Source organism: Takifugu flavidus, chromosome 6 (genome assembly GCF_003711565.1).
Source record: "Takifugu flavidus isolate HTHZ2018 chromosome 6, ASM371156v2, whole genome shotgun sequence".
In the NCBI taxonomy this organism is placed as follows: domain Eukaryota; kingdom Metazoa; phylum Chordata; class Actinopteri; order Tetraodontiformes; family Tetraodontidae; genus Takifugu; species Takifugu flavidus.
The window spans coordinates 10546735-10561478 of NC_079525.1; the positions used below are offsets into that span (position 1 = coordinate 10546735).

Consider the following 14744-nt stretch of genomic DNA (forward strand, 5'->3'; position numbering starts at 1 on the left):
ATTCTAGCTTACGGGTGGAACAAGTATGATTTATTCACTAAAAGAAAATAAAAACTGGATGTTTTAATAGAGGTTAAGAGTCTTGTCTATAATCAACATTCATCAATACATCACATCCTGCATTTTTTCCTAAAGATGCTGAAATACTACTATACCTGCTGTCCTCAGCAGATTTTAATCAATGCTTTGGATATGTGAAGCCGATCATGCTGCCGTCGTCTGAACTCACACAATCTGGCTGGTGGATTTATGTGTGTAAACAGTGAAGTCAGAGTTGTTAAGGAACTCCTGGTCTAAAGTGTCTGTTCAGGTTTATGTGGTTAGCATCTTTAGCTACTCTGGTCATTCTGGTTCGGCAGCTTGTGAAATTAAGTAATTTTTCCTTTGTGGGCCAAAGAAAGCCTATTTTACAATTTAAATGTAGCCTCTAGGGGGCCAGGCTAAATATAAAAGCAGTATAATTTATGACCAAGTGGTAAAAGCTGGAAAAGGAAACGTGTTTCTAAACACTGAGCACCAGTTAATGTTGCCTAACTTCATTTTATTCATCGAAGCACTCAGGAGATATGGGCATGTTTCAACATTTGTACATTCAGCACAATCGTGACCGCTCATACAGCTGCTGGCTTGGAGGAAGAGGAACAGCGGACAGTGATTTAGACTGCAGTACCCATCTTAACCATTGGGTGTCAGTGTTGCGAACAGATTTTTTAATGCACACGATCAAACGTCTTTGCAATTTCATGTTTGCAATCATGTTTTTTTCAATATATATTTTAGCCATCATTATCATCGTCATCACAACTACCACCATTTAATTTACTGTGTTCATTGAATACTTTTTGAAAACATAAATTAGTCCAGCTATCGATGCACATACAGCCCACAATAACTGAAAGCAATGCAACAGTGTGAAAGTAGTAATTGTGAGATTGAAAGAAAAAGATTTGAAGAATAATTCCCTTTTTTCCCCTCAGAATGCTGACAGCCTTACGATATTTGTGAAAGATACCTGTTTGATTTTTTTTCCCCAAGTTGAAAGCAACACATTGAATTTACAATAAATACATGTGATAAAATCAGCACTGTAGTTTCTGACATCACTGTAGCACCTCGGATGTCCCGCTCGTCGATCCAGCCCACCCGTCCAACTGATGACACTTGAACTGGGAGATAAATGTATTTATAAATTATCAAATTTATAAATACATGTATAAAATGTTAATAAAACCGTCTGGGAGGACAAGATTAACCATGATGAAAGTCAGATTTAGAAGGTGGCATCAACTTTGTTATATTACACAAGTCATTCTTAAATTACCAACATTGAATTTCATTGACTAGAGTTAAACTTGATACAGAACTTTATATGGTATATGGAAGCTTTATATGGTCATTCCACTCCACTTTACAATACATGTCCATGTTTAGTCCGTGAGACCGATAAAAACTATTTTCGTCTAGTTCTGGAGGTCTTTGACTGGCAGTTCTTGTTGGATGAAGCGACACAGAGGAGTGGAGGGATAGAGAGGTGGTCAGGATAGCTGTGATGTGGGTGACAGAGACTCCAGTAGGTATCATCGTCTCTAAATACGCTTCCCACGGTTGACGTCATTCTGCTGCTCTGAGCGCTAATTCCATATACTGTCTCAATGTAACTTGCATATATTGATAAAACTCTCAGGATCCATCTACACTCGTTTAAAGAAATAAAGTGTTTGAATTTAATTGCATTATTTTAAACATTGTGTTCAGGATATAGAGGAGAAAACTCCACCCCTTATTACAGTCTATTTGCTGAAAATGTTTCGACGCAGCGGGCAACCTCGACATTAAAAAGATGATCGATCAGCAGGATGAGGGTGGAGGTTTCTAGGGTGTAGTGGTACACTTCTGCATTGACGCACGAAGAAAGCTTCCTGCAACTCATCTCATTCATGTTTGGAACAAAGCTTCTAAGAAGGGAGCGACATATCGCAATCGGGATGGTCGACAACGCGGGCCGTCTTCTGCAGGCTGTGCTCTTACGTTACGTGTTATAACAGCTACCAGACACTGATGTAGAGTTTCAAATACTGATTTCTTTGTGTAGTTGTCATCAGACAGAGTGCACTTGTGTGTTTACGAGAAGTTTCTGATTGCCAAATAGCTATACACACATACACACCTGGAAATGGAGGAGGGGAGGGAGGGAGCAAATGGAGATACGAGCACTTTTACATTTTGACACAACCTGAGACTAGTATGGGTGGGTGAGTGTTGGGGGGAGGAAAGAGAGAACGAAATGAGAGATGTTCAAAGATAGTGCAAAGAGAAGTAAAGCAAGAAACCTCTTGTTTCCCCTGTCCTCCTCTTGTGGAGGATGAGAAGGTGAATGAGCAGTGGGGTTTTCAGGAGTAGGGCTGCGGCACGCCATATCCTGGTCTGAACCTCCCAGGAGGAGACTGTGAGCTGGAGTAGGCAGGCCTGGTTGGGTAGCTGTAGCCGCCATAATTGTAGGAAGCTGGGTAGGCCACTGAGCCACTCTGGGGGTTGACGGGGGTGTACTGGCCAAAGGCAGACTGTGGTTGAGGGGAAGGGAAGGAGGGCTGGGTTGGGTAAGGGCATACGGACGAAGCTACGGGCCCAAAAGCAGGCCGGGGACCGGAGTAGCTCCCTGCAGGGGAAAAAGGGGAACCAGATCCTGGGTATGGTGGGAACTGTGATGGGGGGTTGGGCGGACCAGAGCCTGCAGCCACGGGAGTTGGGTTTGGGGCAGCTGCGGGGTAGGGGGAGTACGGGAGGCCGGAGCAGCCCCCTGCAGATGGGGTGGGCTGCATGGTGTCCGGATAGCTGGAGGACTGAGAATTGGAGTTTGGTTGCTGTTGACTTGTTGTAGTTGTCCTTGGCGGCTGATTCCATGGCGATGGCGTGGAGGAGGGGTCTTGGTTAATGCTTGTCGACGTCGCCATGGCATTGGGGTTACCCTCAGATTTTTGTCGAAGCATCTCCTGGAGTTTCTCTATCCGCACGCGTCTTTTATGAGCAAGGGAACGGAGGGAAAGGAAATGGTCAAGGAAGGAGTCCAATGGCAGCAAACCTTCCAGATACTCATCAGCCAGGGCCTGAAACACACAGATATGCCTGAATACTGTACATGTTGATGAAAAAGGACTTCTAAACACAAATAAGCCACTGTAAGGCTACAGGTTGGTTGAGTTAACTTGTTTTTCTATTGTTTGTTTGGTCATAAAATATGTCACTGGAAAGATTCCAATTCCAACAAGCTAATAGGGAATATTAACTCCTTTAATGGCAGCACAAAATACATTGGACTATTAATCAATAATGCCCAAATGATTGTACCCTTCTATTACAGGGAAAACAGAGGTTAGGGCGTTATTAAAAGTTTCCACTCGTGTTCAAGGGTTAAAAATGCTATTTCCACATAACCATACAGCCAAAATGTGACAGAAGTTCCCCATTTTCATCAGAAAATGGGGCCTAAAATAGCCAGTGTGTATGTTCTGTGCTCTCACCTCTGACTCCGCTTCTGTTTTGCTACCCTCTGCCTGAAGTCTGGAGAATAATGCTTCTGGAGACACCTGACCAGCCATTCCATCTGCGAGGAGAGGGGGAAAACATGCAAAAATGTTTTTCTACACACTGATGAGAAACCGCTTATGATATTTGGATAATTTTTCTTTTTGCTCTTCCAATTACTGTAGATGGCACATGAACACTACAGTCGCTTTACATCTAGGTCAGCATTTTCCGATACTGGCCGGTAATCTGGCAGCATTTAGTATTAGAACATGGTGATGATATCAATCTCCAGTTTTTCCTGCACTGTCATTTCACTAATGTAGGTTTCAATCATCTTTCCTCCCTCCTTACAGGTCTTGATCTTCTCATCATTTCATTTCAAAACCGTGTGGTTGTTGCTATGTGCCATAGCAAAGTTAACAAGCGTTTAAATGCATTTATCTGCATGATGCTGGGAGGATACTTTCCAGATGGAGGTCCTCGACACACGTTTCCTTTAAAAAAAAAATCAGTCCCCGAGATCATGCTACAGTAATTAAAAATGACTATTAAGCCCCTAAACCTTTTTTTTGTCATTTTATTGGCTCTTACTGAAATAGGAGTTCAGGATAAAATGTGTCCATAGTTATACACAAGAATAGTTTTATTTTTACCTTTACTTTCATAGCCGGATTATATGTACCGGTAATAATACAAAAGAATTCCAGAAACTGATAACCAGTAAAGATTAACACACAGTAAAGTATGAAGGACTCTGTAGAAGAGAACACTCAATTCAAAATCAGGAATAAGATGAAATTACAGGTTACAGCTCAGACCGATCTACATCCATCAGGTCCTACCTCTGAGGGAACAGTGATTCCGATAGGTCTCTCTGACAGACTGCAGCTGAGCATATCTTTCCACCAGCACCTCCTTCTGTGACTCCAAACGAGGCTTCATGTCCAGATTTTGTTCGGCTAGACTGCGATTTGAGGCCAGGGCCATCTCTCTCTCGAGCTGAATATTCTGGATCTAAATGGAACAAGATGTACATTTCCTAAATAATGCTATAATCATTTCTGCAACCTAATTCAAGTTTGAGGAACTGAGCAACCGGGGAGCCCCGGTGATAACCAATTTCCGCTTGGGGGCTTGCATTAGTAGCAGGAATTGTGCATTTATCAGACATTAACAGTTCCTCTTTACCCAAAGCAGTAAACTTGGCATTTGTTTCAGCTAAATGATACTAATTAAACTGCACTTTCTACATGACTAAAAGGAGTCAATTCGACCTCCCTAAATGAATGATATTTGGTTCAAGAGCCGAAATGCTGAGCACTGGATGCCTATGCCAATCCATAATTCTACAATCTGCTGGTTTGGTATTTTGTTGATTTATTTTATTCAGTTATTCTTAAAACTGCTCTAGATTAAGCTTTCTGTACTTGGCTTGCCTCTTGTCTCTAGCGTATACATATCAAATGTTCTGGACTCATCTGTCTGTTGTTGGCTGTCATATTATTAGTCGTTTGTAAAACTGCATGAGGGTCCTATATCTTATTGCCTAAACATAGATTTTTATTTGCTGTTGTGGGCATCTAAAATACAACTGAAATGAACATGTTTACTACAATTAAAAGGTAACATTAAGTGCAAGGAGAAAAAGATGATATCAAAAGTAAATTAAAACTAGCTCTTTGCATGTAAACATACAAACCTACAGTGCATTTCCCAAGCATTGCCTTGTGTGGTTGAACAGTGTAAAGGACATGTGGAAGTTCTAGATTGTTTAACTGGGATTTGCTGTCTGTAGATGTTTTCCAGCAGTCATGACATGACTTTACCTCGTCAGACTCCAGCGCCATAGACTCCACCCTCTCGGGGTTGTCCAGGAGCTCCTGCAGCTCTGATTGGCTCAGGTCCTGAAGCTTATCCATTTGATTTGCCAGGATGACTGTCAGTCAAACAGGAACCAGGAAAGCGACATGGTAAAAACAATGTTTAGCCCCCTAAAGTTAACAATCGCAGGCATGTTTTCACTTAAGTCAGTATTGCTAAACTACTAAACGTAACACACACTGTAAACTTCCAACAGCTGCTACCGTGTTTATTAAATAACCACGTTCGAGCTAACTGGGTGAATTTCATCAGCATAAGCAGGCGTAACACGTTTATAACATTAGTGTTGTTAAAAGTCAAAGGAAACACCGAGCAGTGTTCAACAGATTCACCGTGGGGCCGCATGAAAAGGAACACAGAATAAGCCGTTCAAGCGAAACGCAAAGAAACGAGCAAGGATACTTACAAGACGCTAGCAAACCAAAGACCGGCTGATACCGACGGCTGGTGACATCCAACACCACCTATTTAATTCAGCTAAGCCAACTTGACACGCAGCCCCCCAATCCTCGGTACGCCTTGACGGAATCTGAATGATCGAGAAGCCGAACGCCCCTTTGTAATTGTCGGCGACCTGGTTAGCTTAGCTTGACGGTTCTGTCAACCTCCAATTCGGCGTGACGTTGGCGGATTCCAAGCGAGCCGATGACCAAAACAGTCGATGGGAAGACAATGTCACGCAGTTAGCCGTCGTCAACTTCGAGGAAAGCCCCAGCATTGAGCTACTAAAAACGGAATCCCGGAAGCTTCTGCCTCGTCCAGACCAACAGCAGCAACAGAAATTTTCGATGGGGTTTAATGCTCTGGTTAAAATGCACCTGTTGGTACTAAATCTACCCAGAACGTGCACATTAGGAAATTAAAAATAGGAAAGTTTTACACCATTTAGAAAGATATCGCCGCCATTTTAAGAACCGTCCACACTGTAGTGTATAATAGGGGTGCAATGGCCAAAGTACAGTGTTTTAACTGCGGCCCTTAAAAGGGACGAGTAATGGTATGGTCCGCAGATCAGCTGACACAAGGGGACTCCTATGTGACGGTTATGTTCAAGCAGCTGCACTTCCGTAATAAACTTAGAACGTCTCTCAGTTTGACCGTGACGTATTCAGCAGCTAAATATGCTTTAATTTAGAAAATATCACATCCCTCTATTTTCTGGGTACCCATTGTGTTCATGACATTGGCTCTATGTATAATACTTTTACTGTACATTAGGTAGTCTGTACAGTCAAAGTTTTAGGTGGAGCCTATAAATTCTACAGGGTCAGCACCCCCCATATATATATATATATATATATATATTATATATATATATATATATATATATATATAATATATATATATATACATATATAGATCCCTGATATAGATGCATTTTTGACAGTTGACCAAAACCTGAATTTAATGAACTGAAGTTATTGACTAACACTAAGTGCAAGGTGCGCACAAATCGTGTTTTCTTCTGGACGGTGTCACTTCAGAACTGCAAAGATAATGTTGGGGTTGGTTCTGTCATGTCTCCTGGGCAGCCTCTGTGGGTCTTAAGCTAGAATCATCCTTTCATCTATTTATCCAATCCAGGATAAATCCAAAGGGTTAGGCTTCAAAGGGCATGCAGCATTAAACCTAGGCCCTAGTAAACACGCAATTGTATGACTCTCAAACCAGACTGGTGAAAAGATTCTCTATGGGATTGCCCCAAATGGATAGGATCAGGAATTAGTCATAGTTCTGTAGTGGACAAATATCAATGTGTCTTTGACTAGTTATAATAGCTGCAGTCATAGTCAACAACAGTAGCACAGCTCTCACAGTATAACTAATGATGTTTACTTATAATCTTTCACTACTTATATTGAAAATTTTAAAAATATTCTAAAGAAATTATATTCTGCAGTCCACAGGGTTTTTAGGGTTCCCCAAAACATTTTTCTTCCCACCCACAATTTGCCTAAGTGTTTAAATTTCATGCAGATCTGGAGATATTTGGGCTCAGGATGTTGTGACAGGACTGCAGATTTGGATACGGTGTCGGTCAGAACACAATAGGAAGAGTTCGGGTGTTAAAGCTGTGAGATGTAAGTGGCGTTTACTTGCAACAAGCCGATCTTTAAAAGTAGTCCTAATCAATGCCAGTAACGTTGGGCTTATGTTTTTTGATATTTCTGCAGTTGCTGGCTGTCCAAACACCTTGTGAGTTTGTCATAATCTATGATGCTTTATAACAACCAAAGCTCCTTTGAACCTTTGCACTTGAAATATTGTGTGTTTTTGATCTTTAAACAATGTTTGCTCTTATTTCTGCTTGAGAAAAAATCCTGTCTTTCATGTACAAGATGAAGACAGAATAGTACATCTTGTTGAATGTGTCAAGCTGGCGATAAAATAAATGTAAAATGAGAAACTAGCTCCAAGATGTCACAGGGAGGTTTTATTTATTAGTATTTGAATGATCAAAAACGTGCCTGGCACACTAATTTGTATATCATTAATGTCCTAAATTTTGAATTACTATCAAATGAAAACAAAGTGCACTAATGTGCTTCCAAAACTGTGAAATACAGGAAGTATTTTCAGACTGCAGGGAAAATACTGGTAATTAATAGGCATTGAAAAATATTTAAAATATATTCCTTTACTTGAGATTATACATGTAAATATGCATTATTACCACCTCTCATTATTATTCAGAAAAACAAAGTGAACTACATATGCTTTCCCTCACTGACAAGGCCCCTTGCCAGCCTTACCAGCCATCCATCATATAACTATCCAACAAATTATGCCAATACATTTGTTGACTAGTGAATCCACAGACGTGATTCATGTTGCTTTCAATGTTTTGATGGCCGACAGGGACAGGAATCCATGGAGGAAGATGGCCCCACTGTTGTAGAGCAACAGCAGCATGATGATGCTCCAGGTGTAGGCCTGCAGGGGTGACATCACATCACATCACATCACACTTATTCCCTCGGCAACGTTTTCTCCAGTCAAGACAGTAAAAGTTAGTGATCGGAGGGCAAGACAACTGACCTCCATGAGTTCCAAAGGACATCCAAAATACGTTGACCTATAGTAATGGTAGGAGCTGGGAGTTGGGGGCAGCGGACACGTGGCCTTTGGCAACACGCTTAGGCTGTAGCAGTAGAGGCAGAAAGCCAACAGCGCCCCCACCAGGCCGGCTACATTGCTGCTCGCGCATTGCTGAAGCTGTGTTGAGGTCGACACATTTCTCATGTCATCTGCCATCATATTAAACTTAAAAACATCTAACTCAAACAAAAAAGATACTTTCACTGGCACTCAGGTGATCCACTCAGTATAACATGGTTGGTAGTAACAAATAGTTCCTTAATGGACTTGTTTAGGTCCCTTTAAATTAAATGTTAAATTGAGGAATGTGTTGAGACCTATGCAACAGTTTTATAAATCTTCCATTATTCTTTGTTTCAGGTTGTTATGGGAACATACCAGTGATCTACTGGGATTCCTCTCATTGGCCATGGTGAGGGATCCCCCTGCCATAATCTGTACACACACACACACACACACACACACACACACACACACACACACACACACACATACACAAGAGTAGCGGGTTTTACATTTTAAGCTGCTTTGTGTTGATTAAATGTTTTATGACACTTGAGGAGAATAAAATGAGACATACTAAAATCCCTAAAAGGAGTGGCAGGATGAAGATCTTTGGCAGAGTTGTGTCGGTGTAGACCAGCAGGGCTGACATTAGCACCTGGAACAGCCCCAGCAGTATGGTGACCACCTGTGCACAAACAAGGAAGCAACGCCACAGTCAGACAAATGCCTCTTAATATGGGGATTCTTGATTCTCGGCGAGTTGAGCTCACTGCAGCACTTTCAGGATCAAACCAGGGGAAGAGGCGATGTAACCTGGGCCCCCCCACTGGCACCTCCTCAGAGGACATAGCGCTGCAAAAGAGAATAAATATTTAAGTGCCCAACTCAATTTGTACAAGGTTTAAGTTGAAGCAAAGAGCGAAGAGGGGAAGTGTGCCGTTAATGGGGTGTTTAAGGAGCGATCTGACATAGCGTGGTGAAGTGTTCGGTGGCGACAGCACAGTCTTGTGAGGAACTGAGAAGCCGGAAGCTGACTTCAATACATTTGTTGTCTTCTGGATCCTTGGAATGCATTTGGCTTTCCATAAACTGCTTCCACAGAGTCGGGATGAGATCAGATGAATGGAAGTACAGAAGAAAATCAGGGACAATTTATTTATGGCCCAGAATCACGGCTCTTTACATTCTCCAGTAATTTATAACACAGATTCTGGGCAGTGCACTATTCAGTAGTAGCTCAACACAAACATTTAGTAAATAATTTTTGTTTGTTTATTCCAAATTATAAAAATGAAGTCTACCCAGGCCACTAATGCAGTGTGACGTACGTCAATACTTTAGTGCAGGTACGATGTTCAAAAAAACTACCAAAAAACGTATTCCTTTTTTATGGTTCACAGTTTAAGCTATCACGTGGAACACGTTGTAAACGGACACACAAGAGTCCAGAGAAATGGAGTTGTGTTCATAAACAAGGGATGAATGAGTCATGATCACGTTGCCAAAGGGGCCAGAACAAGCGGGAATCATGCTGGGATGAACAGCCGCTCTCTAGGCTTGTGCGTGCGGGCAAAATAACGAAGTTGCGAAACAGCGGAAGTGGAGATTGTGTTAGTTCATCAAAACCAAATGTCAGGGTCCTCTGACAAAAGGAGGAATGCAGCAAGATGAGAAGCAGATGTGGTGACAATCTGAGGGAAGCGGAAGGAGGAGGAGGAGGAGGAGGAGGAGGAGGAGGAGGAGGAGGAGGAGGAGGGATGCAGGGGGCGACTAGCAAAATGCAATAATACAAACACTATTTTATCCATTTGATAATTTTATGGTTTATTGTGGATTTTGTCTTATATCTAAAACGAAGATGTCTTCTCTCTTTCCACTCAGTGACATGTTGCACTGGGTTTTTTAGGAATCACGGCAACACACATGCCAAGATTTGATGATAGCATGAACGCAGCAAGAAAACATACACAAAACAATGATTATTTTTCGCCTGGATCTGGTCCAATGGAAATAAAATTGAGCCACAGTCCTAAAATACCCAAGCAATTCACATGAGAGGAGCGGCTTACTAACCTTTGGTGAGACGGTGAGCCCCAGAGACGTCTCTGAAGTGGAGAGATTGGATGTCTCTGACTTTCTCAGACGGAAAGCTGCTGTCCTTCACATCAACCTGTAATGGCTGAAAACAAAAAAAGCTGAATTTTGGAAATTAAAGCACGACGGGAAGAGGAGGAGCTCTGGGGATCTCACGCAGATACAAAAAACTTTGTTTGTAACAGGCAGATTTGCTGAGCAGAGCAAAGTGAGTCGCGGGAGGCACCTTCAAATCAGCCGTGATCCAGGGGGAGGTCAAAACTTTTCACGGACACATTTTCCAGACAGGCAAACCGGTAGGGATCCTTTTCATCACCCTTTAAACCCAATCTGAGGGAAATACGAGTGTATGAGTGTGTGAGGCTACTCTTAAAACTAAAAATCCAAATTACAACTGGAGTTCTGCTCATTTGCAAAACAGTGTAGCAAATGAAATAAATGGGTTTTTGTTTTTTTTAATCAAGTAGTTGGACATCATTAGCTGGGGCTGTAGAGTAGTCTCTGGGGGAAGGGCAGGGTTGCGTTCCTGAAGTTTTTGGGGGTGTGAACTAACTCCTGCCGCTGTCGTCTGCAGGAGATGGCTGTGGCAGTTTCCAGGGATCTGAAGGTGCACATGTTGGAGGATGTGAACACTACCAAGCTCGTAGACAGACAACAAGCTCTAAGAGCTGCCATTCAGAAAGGGGAGCCCAAATGTTTAGGGGTGAGCAGGCAGAAAGAATGTCCTGTGGGTGACACATTAACTTAATTGACTGTTAACAAACATTGATCTTTACATGATAAGATCAAAAACGTTGCTTTGAATGTGTTTGTACATTAAACACACATTTATCCTCATTCTCTCTTTGTCTGTGTGAGACAGGTAACCCAGCTGATGCTGGGGCTAATGGTCATGTCCTACTCGATTCCATTACACCTCACAGAGGTCACGGAGGTGGTTAGGCTCCTGGTCCCCTGGTGGAGTGGCCTGGCGGTATTGTAATATAATAGAGCCATATCAGAGAATCCAGTCTACATTAACATTGCTTGATTTGTGTTTTGATGCTTTCTTATTGAGTTTCAATGGGTGATTTCCATTGTGGTTGTGTGTCTTTCTGCGTCTCCTAGTTTTTAACAGCTGGAATATCTGGGATCATCTTGGACAAACACTGCAATATGAAGATAGTAAGTAGGAACACACAAGAAGCTTCCCATGAACAGCATTACACAACACCAACTCAACACCCCTTTCCTCATTCTCTGGTTCCTGCTGATGTCATCTGTCTGAAGAAATGAAACTTTTGTGCCTGTTTACTTGGTTTCAAATGTATCTTCAAACGTCTCATTTGGCTTTCTAGTTGTTTAATATTAGCTGCAGCGTATCTTATTAACTGAATTTTGGCAGCAGAGGAAAATACTATCAATTCAGTTCAAAGGTTTAAACTCTTCTTTTCATTACATTACAGAAACAAATAAATCCAGCAAGGTGGCACAATAGTTAATGTATGTCTTTCTGATTGTCAGTAATCAAAAAGTTATCAACAGATTGTAATGAAATGTTCAGGACATACAAATCATTAAAGTGGTGGCATTTGAAGTTCCAGAGGGACGTTGTCCGTTGAACTTACAAGGATTGAAGGCTGAAGGTTGAAGGCTTTCCTCAAAATGTCCATATGATGATCAATATGTTGAGAAATAAGTACCGTTATACACTCTTGAGATGGCTGTTATCATCTTCGCCATCGTTATCATCATTGTCATCATCACACACTGGAAAGTCAGTTTTGTAGGTTTGTAAGTCACTTTACAAAAAAATGTAATTTATGATAATATAATATACTTTCCCATGTCATTTTACATGGTATTTTGATAAAAGTCATCCTTGCACCATTTGAACCACACCACACCTATTGAATAAATTAAAGTCAACACACCAAGACCAGTGTAACCCAGCAGTCCAGCGACTGATGCTAGCATCGTTTCTCCACAGCCAACGTGACCAGCAACGTACATCACTTACTGACGGCTTCTATAAATTCCACATCGCTGAGCCATCCATCGAACCGCCAGGCTTCCTTTTACATGTCGCTAAAATGGCCACGACTCACACGTTCCCGTTATGATGATGGTGTTTGTGTTTCTGCAGCTGGGAACCTGTTTGATGACCAGTTTGGTGTCTGCTGTGCTCTCAGTGGTGGCTGTGGTCCTGTATTCTGTGGACTTGATCAGGAACCCTGAAGTGCCTTGTGTCAAGCTCCCGTATGACGCCTGTGATGACCAATATTATGCCGTAGTCAGTACACTATTTATTACTGTTGTACAATGAAAGCAGGATTTTAAAGATTATTTGTGTTAAACATGTACAAAATCACACACACCATCACCATTTACTTACTGGATATGTATTTTGCTTGTACATAATTCAGTGGGCTATTAACGTTTCTTTTTTTATTCATACAGTATAAGGACTGTTTATATGTATGACTGCTTTTTATGCATTGTTATAACAAACTATTCATCATAATAACAAATTAGAAATGGGAACTGCTCTTTGTATCCTAGTTTAGCTCATCCAGTCAAAGCCTGATTGTTACAAGAAGACAGGATTGTTTTACTGCTAACAACTCAAAGGATCAGTCATATATAATATTCCTATTATTATTTCACTTTTTCCATCACGCTGCTACAGGCAAAGTTGGAAATATATCCTTGAACTGCATCTTGGAAACAAGTGTTTTACTGTTATGCTTATGCTCTGATAAGACAAGGCCTTTATATAGTGGGGAAAAAAAATTCAAGGTGCTTCTCTGTATTTTAGGCTCATATTTTGTCCAAATATTGCCATTACCACAAGAAAAAAGTAACTGTTATCTATTTCCAGCTGTTTCTCTGTTCAGACACAGGGAGCACAAGGGGAACCTTATTTATCTACAGGAGAGAATGGACTACTGTATATTGTTGAAATGTAAGAAATAGTGTAAAATAGATGCTCGCCTTTAGTCTTCAGTGGGCCAACCCTGCTGACCCACTCAACTCTTATACCAGCAGTTTGTCATAGTTAATGTACTTGCTCGATCTCTGCCTATCCTCCCCCCTTCTCCTCTCTCTCTACCCAGCCGGCCATCAGCAGGAGGGTCCCCCTACATGAGCCTAGTCCCGTTCAAGGTTTCTTCCTGTTAAAGGGGAGTTTTTCCTTGCCACTGTTGCTTGTTGGGGGTCAGGCCCTGGGGTTCTGTAAAGCACCTAGAAACAATTTTGATTGTAACAGACGCTATATAAATAAAGATTGATTGATTGAAGAACAGCTGATTAAAAGCCCAGGACACCTCGCATCCATTGTCCAACCACAGATCACAGCACATCCTGGCTACTTATATCTCCTGCTTTAAAGCCACTCTGATCGTTATGCTATTTGGCATCCTGTGGCATCAGAAGTCTTTTTTGCCCCCAGCACTAGTATGAGTCAATGTTGCTGGTTGCTGTTTCCACAGAAGCTCAGCAGGGGAGTCAAATGGTCCCTATGTGTCTTCACATTGGCTGAGACAGTCGTCTCCCTCGTCCTCTGTGGCCTCCTCTTCAAGCGGAGACACAGCTTTGCACAGTATAATGTAAGAATTTTTTTTTTCAAACAACTTTTATTTATAAACACTGAAGAGCCATCAGGTCATGTGGCTTTTACATGTTTCTGAGTGCATTCGATGACGTATGCTGATGATTTTCTGTTTTTCTAGATGCTCACTCAAGCTGTTCCATCCTCCACACAAAGTACTGATCCCTTGAACTGAGCTGTTGTCTTGGAATTTACATCATCGTTGTGTTTTGTGTCATAGAATCGTCTATATGATCGTGTTTATACATTGATTTAATGATAGTGAACAATGTTTTAAGTAATAAACATGATCTTGAATGTGGTGTAACAGATCAACTCCATATATCTTTGTTATCTATGGAACTATGCAAATATTTTGATATAACAGATATTTGCATCAATGGATTAGAGAATATGAATCATATTAATGTGTCTGTATAACTGGCCTATAATAAATTGAAAAATGCTAAAAACACACATTAATTTCATTTTTCATTTCTAAGATGAAGAATAATTTCTAATCATATATTTCTGCATTTATACAGTATGCATGTGTGACTGCTTGTGGAAC

The 14744-nt window shown here is 41.3% G+C and overlaps 3 protein-coding genes across 4 annotated transcripts; 1 reads left to right on the top strand and 2 right to left on the bottom strand.

Moving 5' to 3' along the window:
- Nucleotides 1–520: 520 nt before the first annotated feature.
- vps37c (VPS37C subunit of ESCRT-I) lies at nt 521–6345 on the bottom strand. Of its 2 annotated transcripts, XR_008951084.1 has the most exons (6): nt 5813–6345; nt 5352–5461; nt 4368–4539; nt 3519–3601; nt 2331–3104; nt 521–1166 (listed from the first exon to the last, which is right to left on the bottom strand). XR_008951084.1 is itself a non-coding variant. In XM_057036298.1 (5 exons), the coding sequence occupies exons 2-5, from the start codon at nt 5442–5444 to the stop codon at nt 2391–2393; spliced, it is 1062 nt and encodes a 353-aa protein (XP_056892278.1). In that variant the 5' UTR covers nt 5445–5461; nt 5813–6345; the 3' UTR covers nt 521–2390. The 2 variants fall into 2 exon arrangements, 1 of the variants encoding a protein (XP_056892278.1); XM_057036298.1 differs by having other exon boundaries at nt 521–3104.
- A 1473-nt stretch (nt 6346–7818) lies between these two features.
- si:dkey-9i23.16 (uncharacterized protein LOC571915 homolog) lies at nt 7819–10850 on the bottom strand. The gene is made up of 7 exons (XM_057034998.1): nt 10832–10850; nt 10585–10690; nt 9282–9363; nt 9086–9196; nt 8884–8940; nt 8446–8622; nt 7819–8340 (listed from the first exon to the last, which is right to left on the bottom strand). The coding sequence occupies exons 3-7, from the start codon at nt 9357–9359 to the stop codon at nt 8233–8235; spliced, it is 531 nt and encodes a 176-aa protein (XP_056890978.1). The 5' UTR covers nt 9360–9363; nt 10585–10690; nt 10832–10850; the 3' UTR covers nt 7819–8232.
- On the top strand, nt 10624–14650 carry tmem176 (transmembrane protein 176). The gene is made up of 7 exons (XM_057034995.1): nt 10624–10901; nt 11180–11308; nt 11468–11578; nt 11713–11769; nt 12731–12877; nt 14076–14192; nt 14316–14650. Exons 2-7 carry the CDS (start codon nt 11183–11185, stop codon nt 14367–14369), a joined length of 612 nt encoding a protein of 203 aa, XP_056890975.1. The 5' UTR covers nt 10624–10901; nt 11180–11182; the 3' UTR covers nt 14370–14650.
- Nucleotides 14651–14744: the final 94 nt, after the last annotated feature.